The sequence below is a fragment of the Nicotiana tomentosiformis genome, chromosome 1 (assembly GCF_000390325.3).
Source record: "Nicotiana tomentosiformis chromosome 1, ASM39032v3, whole genome shotgun sequence".
Taxonomy (NCBI): Eukaryota; Viridiplantae; Streptophyta; class Magnoliopsida; order Solanales; family Solanaceae; genus Nicotiana; species Nicotiana tomentosiformis.
Window position 1 is genome coordinate 52142696 of NC_090812.1, and position 12566 is coordinate 52155261.

Below are 12566 nucleotides of genomic sequence, written 5' to 3' on the forward strand. Positions count from 1 at the left end.
ACCATCAATTATTGTAATAATTACTATCACACAGTGTAAGCACCTTCCTCGTTTAGGGACAACTACTAAAATATTTGTATAAAACATAGTAGAATAAATATTTTAGAAATATTTGCTTGGAGTTTTAAAAAAGAAACGAAAATATACAAACAGTATCCTTTCATGAGTATATTGAGAGGCTAACAATTGTAAAACAGATGGAAATAGCTACAAATTATGCCCTTTCATTTAATTTGTCAACCGATCTCTATAACAACTATACTTCCAACAATTTCAATTCACTTTTTTCTTTTCAAAATTTAGTACCTTATCTAAAGTACTTTTTAAACTTTTAGCCGCGTAGCGCAAACAAAAACACTAATTTATATATGTAGCTTAACCAACCAAAGAAAACAAATGGAAGTAACGAAAACTAATGACGCAAAAATTGTTCAACATGGTAATCATGAGAAAAACAGAGGATCATACAAATTAAGATTCAATAAAAGTCTCACTTTGCAGTACATCTCAAACAAATTAGAAACAATTCTATTTACACAAATCAGAAATTACATCTAATCAAAAGATAATGAATACAGACTTAGTGTATCCAACGTCCAACAATCACATTATTTATATTCGAGATATGAAAAATATGAGGAAAAATAGTACTGCTCCTATTATAAATGAGTACATATCACCATTTCTCATCAAACTTGTATCTTCCATATTAAAGAAGTACATGGAATTTATTTTTGATTGACCAACAAAAGGCTTTATAAGTGAAAATCATGTGGAGTTATGTTCTAAGAACACTTTATTAATCTCCATTTTAAGACGTGAATGTGCATATAAAGTATTCTTTAAAAAAATTAATTATCTTCTTCTTTTTTCGTAGAGATAACAAAAGAGACTTATATGAATGATTTTAAAAAGTTGAATACCATACATATATAGTATATGCCTTAGGAGTTATTTCGTGTCAATAGATATCATCGTTTATAAAATATGAAGTAACTTTTGATTATCACTTTTAAATTTCAAAAATATATAAAGCATATATAAAGTGAAAATTCAAATAGCCAATTTGGATTGAATATTATTCTTGTTGTTGTAGTTCTCTTAATTCCTTACATTTCTTTAGGTATCAAAACTGAAAAGAGAAAAACAAATCTTGGTATTTCTACTTTTCTTTTCTTCTTTTCTTCTTTTTACTCTTTTTTGTTTTTGTTTTCGTTTTTCTACTAAAGTCTAATACTACAACTAGTAGTCTAGTAGTAGTGGAGTACGAACCATCCTACAAAATGGAGAAGACTCTTTTTAGTTTCCAGATATTTAAGAAGTATCAATAATTTAAACTAACATTTTTGTTTTCGAGAAATCCAATCAACGGACGGAATAGTTAAAGATTTGGTCTTTTTCTTGGATCGAAAAAAGTGTCAAATTAGACTTCTCCAGTACTAAGTTTCTGAACCATGAACGGCGTAGGAGGCGACGCCGCATCGCCGCCGCTATCCTCACAGTCAGCGACACCAAACAGCGGCGAATTCCTTCTTCAGTTACTTCAGAATCGTCCACATCACCACTACCCTCAGCACCAACCGCAGCCGGAATTGCAGACTCTGCCACATGATCCGGCGGTTGCCGCAGTAGGTCCCAGTGTACCCTTCTCGCAGTTGCCCTATTCTCACTCTCCTCCTCTCTTTGCACCCCATAATTTCTTCATTCAAGGGTTTTTCCAAAACCCTAATCCTAGCCATAACCTTAACCCTAATTTCTCATCTCCTCCTGCCCACCCAAGTGGGTTCAGTCAAATTCAACATGCTGGTGGCCCACTTGGATTTGGATCAGTAGGGGAAAACATGGGCAATTTGGGGATTTTCAGTGCTGATGCTAAGCCCTATAATTCAACTCATGAGCTTGATCAAAATTTGACCTTTGGTTCGTTACGTAGAGATATTCGAGGGGATTTGGGTATACTAAATAATCGTCTCAATGGTGATTTAGCTGGTAAAGTTGGTAACTTTGCACAGAAAAACCAAGAATCAAGATTAGGGAATGTTAGGATGTTGAATGGTGTGGAGGGTAAGCTTGACAATGTTATTGGTTCGGGTCGAAAACAGCACGAGAGTTTGGGAAATTTGAGGGGTCTTGAGCAACAGAATAGTACTAGTGGTGGAGGTGGGGGTGAGAGTGGGGGTTTGGGGTGGGGAAGACAGTTTCCGAGTGGGAGTGTAAGAGGGGTGGTGCCACCACCAGGTTTTTCGGGCAAGCCGAGGAGCATGGGCTTTGAGCATAATGTGGATAAGGAGAAGAGCAATTTCGTTGAGTTGAACCATAGGGGTATTGGCTTGAATCATAAGAATGAAAGGGAAAGTAAGTTTCTTCCCAGGAATGGTAAGAATTATGCTATTGTTTCAGATGGTCGAGGGATTTTTCGTCAGCTGGACGCACCTGGCCCCCCGGCAGGAAGTAAACTTCATTCTGTTTTGGCTTCTGATGTTGAGGATTCTATATTGGAATTACATGGTGAGGAAGCTGAGAGTGGAGAAGAAACTGGCACTGGGATGAGGGATAAGCTAGGTAGAGGTTCCTCTCGAGGTCAAAGCGAATTGGATGATTTGGGAGAACAACTTATCAGTTCGCTTGGACTCGAGGATGAATCAAGTGAGAGAAGTGATAAAAAGAAACATCATGGCTCTCGTGATAAGGTATTTGTACCCACATTTATTCAGATTTAATGTGCTGGATTTGGTAATGTGCCTCCTTAGTCCTTTTTTAGCCTTCCTTGTTACAGTGGTTTAAAGAATTTGAACTGTTAATATACAATGGAAATACATACATGCACTGAAAATATTCTTAGCTTACAATGCATGGTCTTGTGCCCTTATGTATGTTAAAAGTTTCAGCAGCAAATTAGGATTTAAGATTACTTTTTTCACAGTTTATATTTGTAAAAGAAAATTTGTATCAAGTACCTCTTTTTCTTTTATGCTACAATGTCTAACAATTTGTGATGTCAATTCGTATAGACATAATACATCTTATTGATTTCCTTCCCATGCAATGACTGGATTGTGTATAACTAATTGACATGTTATCTGACTTTCACAGCACATATATGTGAGGCTGATAGCTTTGACTGTGAGCTACCATATGCACTGACTAGCTGAGTTGCTAACTCATTGCATGCATAGGTGTATGTTAAATGCTACTAAAAATCCTCTTCAATTTCTGCTTTCACAATTTGAATCGAAGTCCTTGGGAGCAAAAAAATATTTACCTGGAAATTCAGATTGATTTTGGGAAATCCTCTTCAATTTCTGCTTTCACAATTTGAATCGAAGTCCTTGGGAGCAAAAAAAATATTTACCTGGAAATTCAGATTGATTTTGGGTGATATTGCCTTAAAAACATGGATCAATGTGTCGAGCTAACTAGACATAAATTAGAGTTTCAGGATGATTAGTATACTAGTCTTGTGGAGTTTTAATCTGAAATGAAGCACATCAGTTGAGTTGTGAACAATTGACTTTGGGGATAACATTGCGCCTATTTGTCAGTGTATCAAAATATATATGCTTTATCGAAGACATTTCTGACCAGCGTATTGTCGAAAGCTAGAAAATGACAAATTATAGAAAACAATATCTAGCTTTTTCACCCACGCATCTTTTCAAAGCAGATCGAACATCATAAGTACTTCCCGTTTTGTTTTTTGGCAAGTCAAAGAATACTTTCCTTGTCTCTGGTTATTTTCTTTTTCCATCCTACTATCTGGTAAATTTGACAAAGCTCCTTGGCGAAATATTGTTCGCCTTTTTTACCCCTTTAAAAGAAGCTCTCACATTAGACAAATCTGTAATTTATGTTACTTCCGTAATATTTAGGATTTTACAATCAATTAAAATTTGGTTATTAAATATTTCCTTATTGAACTAGGTAGAAAATCCTAATATTCAGGATTTTAAAATTAATTGAGATTCTTATAGTCAAACTTACACCACATCAAAAGAGCTTAATAAATATTTCTAAATCTAATTTTTACGGTAACCTATGATTAATAGGGAATATTATTAAAGCTGAAGTTGATTGACATGATTTGGATTCAAATATTATCTGATATACATATACAAAATGTAATTACATATCTAAAATAGTAAAAACTGTTGAATCATGTATGAATTCAACAATAAGCAAATATACATGAACATACATCAAGAAATAATAGTACTTATCAGATGAAATCATTAATCTTTGTAGAAGTGAAGAAAATAAAAGAGAAGAGATTAAAATTACCTTGTTAAGAGTCAACAACAACCAACCCAGTAGAATCCCACAAGAGGGGTTGGGGAAGGTAATGTGTATGCAGACCTTACCTCTACCTTTATGAAGGTGGAGAGGCTGCTTTCGATAGACCCTCGGCTCATGAACAGTGAAAGTAAGCAATAACTAATTAATAGCAACGACAAGATAAAAGGCAGCGGAAGCAAATGGCAAAACTTGTAATAACAAGAACAAGGACTACGAGAATACAAGACTAGTGTCAACTACTGGTAGCAGTGACGACGCACCGTGTAGTAACAAGGAACTAGGAATAGGATACCTTGTTAAGAATCAAGCTTTTGAAATTTCTTTCGAGAGTACTGATTACACCAACTACACAATTTTTTCTAAAATTGAGGTTCGATATAATTTATTTTGCTTATCAAATCTCAATAATAGTGGTTCAATGTTGTTAAACTAAAATATTGTATATTAAATTGTTTCTTTATTTAAATTTTTGGCTGAGCTAATATTAAAAATTTAAATCAACAAAAAAATTATAATATTAGTAATAAATTGAATATAACAATAATTTTTCGAAAAATATTCTCACATACCACAATAATATAACTTTATGAGACAAGATTTCTTCCTACACTAAGCTACCTAAATGAGATTAATTTTCATCCTTTTTAGGAACTTATTTTTTATTTTATTTTATAACACAAACATATTATTTATAAGAATTTAAGTAATCTATCTATATATCTATCTATACTGAATTAAAAGCACGAAGCCCCTTAGCAAAATATCACTCGACCTTTTTACCCTTTAAAATATATTTCATACTGGACAAAATTGCCATTTGATTAACTTCCTAATATTTAGGACTTCAAATTAACTATAATATTTTACTTATTAATATTTAAAGTACCAATACTTAAGACTTTGAAAAATCAATTAAAATTTTACCTATATAACATAACATAATTCGTTCCATCATGTCGAAGTTTGATTAATTAAAAGTTTTACTTACGTAATCTTTATGAACGAATATATTTAAGTCATAACGAAAATATTAGCGTCTGCTTATTTTAGACTCCTATTGTTATTTTTCCTCCCCCTTCGTCAAAACCAAGGTAATTAGTTTTTTATCTTCTCATTTTTTTTGGTTTTGAATCTGTCAAGCATAATAAAATGCTTAATTGAAAGTAGTAGACTTTATAACTCTTAATAAAGAACTTCCACATGATCGGTAAATACTTAGTAACTATCATATAGTTAATCCGTTAAATTAAAAAAATTATAGAAAGAAACTAGCGAGTAACATTCATTTGATTGCGTCTCAATAGGCATTGTTAAATTGAAATTATGTTCTCGTTATTTTCATGAGATATCATGATAGCTATTTCCCATTGGATTTTTAATATATTTAATCATAATTCTTGAAAGATTATCAATAACACAAATTATACATTAAATCCTTGTCTTTGAGAGATTTGGGAATGAAAAGGTTCATTTTCATTCCAAGTAAAAAGAGCATGGATAGTGGAAGAAATAAGAAAATAGGCAAAATTTGATTATAGTATATTATAAGAGTCGGTTGGCATTAAACTGCAATTTTGAAGGGAAAATAAAAGGACGAGACAGTAAAAGACAAAGCTTGTTCTAAATGGGTTGTCAATTATTTTTCTTTATTTTTTTCATTCATTCCGACTCAGAGAAATTAAAAATAATTCAGCAAAGTAAAGAACTTAAAAGTACAGTAGAACAAAGGAAGAAAGAAATTTAGTTTTTACTGAGTTAACAAGATCAGAAACAAATACAGGAGCAAATTGAAGAAAACAATCACTCAAGGGGATATGAAACCCTAAACAAGATTAATATTTATCATTTTAAGGATTTTTTTAGTTTTTAATTTTTATTTTATAACTCAAACACTTCTTTTAAATATTATGCATGTTGATTGTTTTTAAAATCTCATTAATATGGGTTACACGCGCAAAGCGCATACCCTAAGACTAGTCTCTATAAAACTGTGCAACTGTATTCTATTTCTCTAGCATATTGTGTTTTATTGGTGTCTCTGCTACAATGTTCCAATGGGGGTAAAGAGGAGCCGGAGTGAAAGTGGAGGGGTATGTGTCATTTCCCTTGTTTGTTAAGAAAGCAAAAAAGGAGCTGAGGGCTTCCCTTTGTGTCGGATCTTTCAATCCATTTAAAATTAGATGCAAAAAAGGAAGCATGGTATTTTACTTTCTTCCAATTGCGCCAAACAATTGGAAGTAAATCACTAATATCTCATAAAGGCGAAATAAACCAATTAATCTCTCTCCCTTATAAGAAAGAACAGTTAATATCTCTACCCTTTCTCATATCCTTCTTGAAGCCAAATTTAGTAATAGCGACTCACTTTTGTGCTGCTTTCATCAGGACTACCGATCAGATAAGAGAGGAGAATTTATACTTGGCCAGAGGATGAGGATGTTGAAAAGGCAGATTGCATGTCGGAGTGACATTAATAGGATGAATGCTGCTTTACTAGCAATATATGAGTCCTTAATACCTCCAGAGGAAGAAAAGGCAAAGCAGAAGCAGTTATTAGCACTTTTGGATAAAATTGTTAGCAAGGAATGGCCTGGTGCTCGGCTCTATGTTTATGGATCTTGTGCCAATTCTTTTGGTTTCTCGAAGAGCGATATTGATATTTGCCTTGCAATTGAGGATGCAAATATTGACAAATCAGAGGTATTGTTGAAGTTGGCTGACATGTTGCAGTCTGACAATCTCCAGGATGTGCAGGTATTGCAAAAATCTTAGCTACACATCTACTGATGTTCATTTATGCTCTATCCAGAGTATACATGATGAAGGGTACAACACAGGCCAGACTGGCTTCTAAAGAGGGGTTTCGAGCCAGAGATGGCAATGGGGCGAGGCGGGGCGGGTTCATCCTTAACCTGCAAAAAGTTCGCCCCGCTCCGCCCCGCATAGCAAGATATTCTTTTTTCAAACCGCCCCGCCCCGCCCTGCACAAACCCGCCCCGCAAAGCAAAAAAAATCATTTTTTCATTTTTAACAAGTAGCTTCTCTTTATAAAAAATTTTACAAAAAAATTAGTGATAACCTATGGCCTTCTTTTCTCTTTTTCTCGGTAGTTCCAGCTATGTCCATAATGTTTTCCATGTGCTACTGTATGTTTACTACTAATCTTGTTAGAAAATATCTTTTAGCATATTACTCCATAACAAAAGTAGTAATTTGATTAGTGAGTTAATTATAGTAATCAATTTTAAATATATCTTCTTAAAACTAGTATGCTACATTCCTACCGGATAGACACACCAATATTTGAATGACCCAAAAATTGGTAATATCTGAATATGTTCATATTTATAACTAGAATATATTATATGGATATTATATGACTCACATTTAAGCTTAAAGAAGCAAGAAAAGAGGAGATTAATGAACTAACAAAATTTAAAATAAAAATAAAAATATAAAGATGAGCAAGGGAAAGTTTATAAAACAGATTCCAATTGAGAAAGCAGATTACAACTCTACGAAAACATTTGAATCTTCTTTGACGAAAACCAGCAAATGTGCGATGCAGGTATTAAACAAATGCATAACCCGCAACCGCAGTTAAATAAATAAAAAATCCTTGAACCCGCCCCGCCCCACCGCTGCCCCGCCCCGTTTGCCATCCCTATTTCGAGGGCGCTAGGGTTGGTCTCAGCCAAAGGGGCGACAATCCAGGATTTGCCAGGAGGGCTGGTCCAAGGCCACTTTTCTTTTTATTTAATTAGTTATTTATGATTTTGCATATTGCAAACTGAAGAAAATAAAAGAAAACTGCCTTGCTCAAAAAATAAGAAGAGAAAATTGGACACAACTGTGTAAAAGAAAACTCCGAAGCCCTATAGACCTTGGAGAGAATGAAGGATATATATAGAAGGACAAACTTAATTTTCTAGTTTTATAGAACGATGAATTTCATTTTAGAAACATAATATACGAACAGGCGGAATTCATATGGGGTATTCATATAGCTAATTGCAACTGCTTTAGATTGAGACTGATTGAACTTATAGGTGAAAAATAATGAACGATTCCTTCATTAAATTGTTTAAATTATCGCCTGAATTAGAACTTTCTTGAATCTGTGAACTAAATTTATGTTTTTTTTACGAGTCTATGACTAAATTCTATTATCATTTCACTCTCATTACTGTTGACTTCAGAACGATGACGCTCAATGGATATATGAATATAGGCTAAATATTAGGGGTGGAAGAGTGAAACTTTAGACTCGCATAGTTTTGGGCTTGCATGTTGGTTTTACGTTTTTTTTTTTGGGTGTATTCTTCCGAGATCTAGCTACCAAAGCTGTGGTTGGGTGGTTTGACGATCCATTCAATTTACGAGTGCTTTCTCTAAACAATTGAAAATTCAACCATATATAGAGGTCAATGTATATGGATCCGACCTATTTTTTGGGCCACAAGACGGTTCGCTTGAAGGCCACGACCGATCCAGGTTGAGGCAGGTTCTATTCATCAAGTGGAGGACAGGGTGTTGGGTGGTCCCTGGCCTCCCCTTAGTGGTCTGGACAAGTCCACTTGCCATGTTCGTTACTTCAATCCAGAGTGGATCTAGAGTCTTATATGCTTCTGATTTGTTATGAGGTCCTTAAGTTTTATGGTACACTTCCCCTATGGGGCATGTTCAGCTTTGTTATCTGGCTAATCTTCTTGTAACACACATTTCAGCATGGTTTCTAACTAAGTTCCCGTACAGGCGCTAACGCGTGCTAGGGTGCCTATAGTCAAGCTTATGGATCCAGAAACTGGGATATCATGTGATATATGTGTGAATAATGTTTTGGCTGTTGTTAACACAAAGCTGCTTCGAGATTATGCACACATAGATGTGCGATTAAGGCAGTTGGCATTTATCGTCAAGCACTGGGCTAAGTTGAGAGGGGTAAATGTAACTTACCAGGGGACATTATCTAGCTATGCGTAAGCCTATGTTTTCTCAATTATTTTCTTTTCCTCTCTCATTCTCTTATACAGTAGGCTAACTTTTATTTTCTACTTCCAGGTATGTGCTAATGTGCATTCACTTTCTACAGCAGCGAAGACCTGCCATCCTTCCATGCCTACAGGTGTGTTTTCTTTAGCTCCTGTGTTATGATATATGCCTTGCATGTGAAACTTGTAAGATTTGCAAACTACCTGAACTGTTTGTCAGTAAGCCATAACTGCAAGGATGTGCGAACTATGTGTTGTTTGGTTGAGTGTGAATGGCTTTCCTCATCAATTGTAATCGGGGGCGGAGCTAGCGTGTTGGTCACGGGTTCGGTCGAACCTAATAACTTTGGTTCAAATTCTGTATTTGTTTTAGGAAATTCATTGAATACGTACCAATTATTAATTTGGACCCAGTAACTTAAAAAAAATTAGAATCCCGAACCCATAAACTTCGAATATTAGCTCCGCCTATGATTGTAACTCTTCTCCTCTAGACAATGACTCTGCAAATTATTAGTTGTTTGACTTTGATTGAGCTCAAATTACTTTTGCTCAATCTATTCTAGTCATATGTACAATGACTCTTCTTTCTTTCACGTGCTCCTTCAGTTAAGCACGTATAGTTTTCTGTGAATAACCAAACTGTTTCTTCTTAGTTTTCACTGTATGATTGTCCGCATGGATGCATTTGGAACTTATGAGCTGTGGGTGTTCATGTGATACCATTTAAAATTCTATCAGCATCTTGTACTAGTTAATTTACCCTCTCACCAAAAGACACCAAGATTCTGTCCTGTATTCTAAAAGGTAGGATTTAAAAAGTATGATCAAGAAAGAACTTAAATGATTCCTTCTCAAAGAAAAAGGAATATAAATGTTTTATTCACATGGGCAAATGAAAAGAATGAGCAATATGCTTTAGCATTTACCATAAAGTAACATGAAACATGCATGCTGTTTTCCTTATTTTTTCTCCTGTCTACAAATTATGTGTAGTTCACTTACTGCCATTTGGTTAATCAATATCTTTTGAAAAAAGTTAATCAATTTATTAATTTGTCATAACTCATTTGGAACGATAATGTGTCATGTCTTTGCTCTGGAATATTTACCCTTTACCAGGGCCGGCTCCAGTGTTATGGAAGGTAAGACTTGTGCCTTAGGCCCCTAAATTTGAGGGGCTCATTTTTTTAAAAATAATAGGTTTATAGGTATTTAAAAATAATATTTAGTACTTTTAATATAAAAGTAGAGTTTTTAATATAAAAAGAAAGAAAACTTTTTTGATATATAAATAAAGTAATAACTTAACTTACTTAAAAATGGGTGGATGAATAGTTCTCCTAGTGTTTTAATTTTTCACTTTTTACTCCTTCATTAGATAACGTGTAAAAATTTTACTCTATTCCTTAATTTGTCCAAGTCAATCTTTCTTATTTACAATCTCTTCATATTTCAGAAACTTCTACTTATTTTCTGTATCTCTTTGATATTCTTACTTACCTTCTTTCTCCAAGATTTCATTAGTTCAAGTGCTCAACAATACTTTTAAGCTTCCAATAGTTATATACTTCTATTGCTCTATAAAATCTTATTTTTAATCAACAATTTCTCAAGAAAGATTAAATGATGAATTGGCTATATTATCAATTGAGAATGAATTATTAGAAAAAATCGATTATAAAAAAGATTATTAAAAATTTGTATCTCAAAAAGTTAGAAGAATAGACTTCAAATAAAAACAATCTTATAACTTTCTTTTAAAAATTTAGGCTCCATATTAAACTTTGGCTTTAGCCCCCACATGTTCTTGAGCCGCCCCTGTCCTTTACATGTGTTACTTCTCGGGCTTGCAACCTGGTTGGGATATCAAAGTCTTTTCTAGTGGTGGCAAAATGGATTAAAAAAAATAATTATCCATCCATATTATTCACTGTGTTGAATAATGAACTTTTTAAAAATAGGTCATTTTTAAAATGGGTCAAATATAGATAAGATCCATATTATCCGCTTAAAAAATGGATAACCAATGTATGTTTTTACATTTGCAAAAACTCAAATTGGGGGTTACTCAAATTTGGGAGACTAGGAATGCTCCAAAAAGTGATCATATTCAAGAAGTCATGGATAATATGAATATCCATATTATATGCCGGCTAATCCATTTTCTATCCGTATTAAATATGGCGGGTCGGATTTTTTTATCCGATTTTGGCATTACCCGTTTTCGACCCGCCCGTTTGCCATCCCTATTCTTGCCTTTGATCTATTCTTGCTATATATTTCTTAACTCACAAGAGAAACCAAAAAACTTAAATCTAGAGGGGAATTCAGGCAAATGTATAATTGGAAGGGCACTTCTATCTATGTGCTACTTTATGTGAAGATAGTTATTCTTTTGTCATATTCATTTCCCCTGTTCGCTTATCAGGGAATGCAGCCAACCTACTCTGTTACTGTTGACAACATTGAATGTGCTTACTTTGATAAAGTGGAAAAGCTTTGTGGTTTTGGATCCCACAATGGGGAAAGTCTTGCTCGGTTGGTGTGGGCATTCTTCAACTACTGGGCCTACTGTCATGATTATGCAAATGATGTTATTTCTGTTCGTACAGGAAGCATGTTGAGGTAGGTCATTGCAGCTACACAACTGTTTTGTTCTTGTTGATTATTTGTTTTTGAAGATTTTCAAAATGAAATGGCATTAGTCATTTAGTGGTTCTGTTTTGGGTTGCTTACTACTACTCTTCCTGTATGGTTATGTACAGCAAGCGAGCCAAAGACTGGACTAGGAGAATTGGGAACGACCGCCATCTGATATGCATAGAGGATCCCTTTGAGGTTTCTCATGATCTTGGTAGGGTGGTAGACAAGTTCAGCATAAGAGTACTGAGGGAAGAGTTCGAACGCGCTGCTGAAATAATGCAGTGTGACCCGAACCCCTGTGTCAAGCTCTTTGAACCCTATATACCTAGCTAAGTTTGCCTTTTTCCTCAAGGAAACTGTCCCATAATTCTAAGAATGCCCTTTTGGATGTAAAATCGTTATTAAGTTCGGTTTTTTGTCTCTCTTCTCGTTTTTGCTTTCACCTAAATGTATTTAGGAATTAGGTGCTTTTGATCATCATCTAGGTGTCTATTTTTGTATGTAAAGAACACTGTCCTAGAATTCTGTGGTACATATTTATGTTGCGTATTATTAAGGCATGGAATTGTTGCAATGGTAACTTGATTTGTATGCTGGCCTTCTAGATTCGTGGATCATAACTATAGTAATTGATCA

At 34.3% G+C, this 12566-nt stretch overlaps 1 protein-coding gene across 1 annotated transcript; it reads left to right on the plus strand.

Moving 5' to 3' along the window:
• The first annotated feature begins 1267 nt into the window (after nucleotides 1-1267).
• On the plus strand, nucleotides 1268-12510 carry LOC104116995 (UTP:RNA uridylyltransferase 1). Its single transcript, XM_009627968.4, has 6 exons — nucleotides 1268-2690; nucleotides 6679-7047; nucleotides 9049-9272; nucleotides 9355-9418; nucleotides 11716-11912; nucleotides 12053-12510. The coding sequence occupies exons 1-6, from the start codon at nucleotides 1455-1457 to the stop codon at nucleotides 12261-12263; spliced, it is 2301 nt and encodes a 766-aa protein (XP_009626263.1). The 5' UTR covers nucleotides 1268-1454; the 3' UTR covers nucleotides 12264-12510.
• The last annotated feature ends 56 nt before the right edge of the window (nucleotides 12511-12566 follow it).

Coding starts and splice junctions, on each gene's coding strand:
- LOC104116995 (XM_009627968.4), top strand. CDS start 1,455: ATGAACGGCGTAGGAGGCGACGCCGCATCGCCGCCGCTATCCTCACAG. Junction 2,691..6,678: donor ATCATGGCTCTCGTGATAAG/GTATTTGTACCC, acceptor TGCTTTCATCAG/GACTACCGATCAGATAAGAG. Junction 9,273..9,354: donor GGGACATTATCTAGCTATGC/GTAAGCCTATGT, acceptor TTCTACTTCCAG/GTATGTGCTAATGTGCATTC.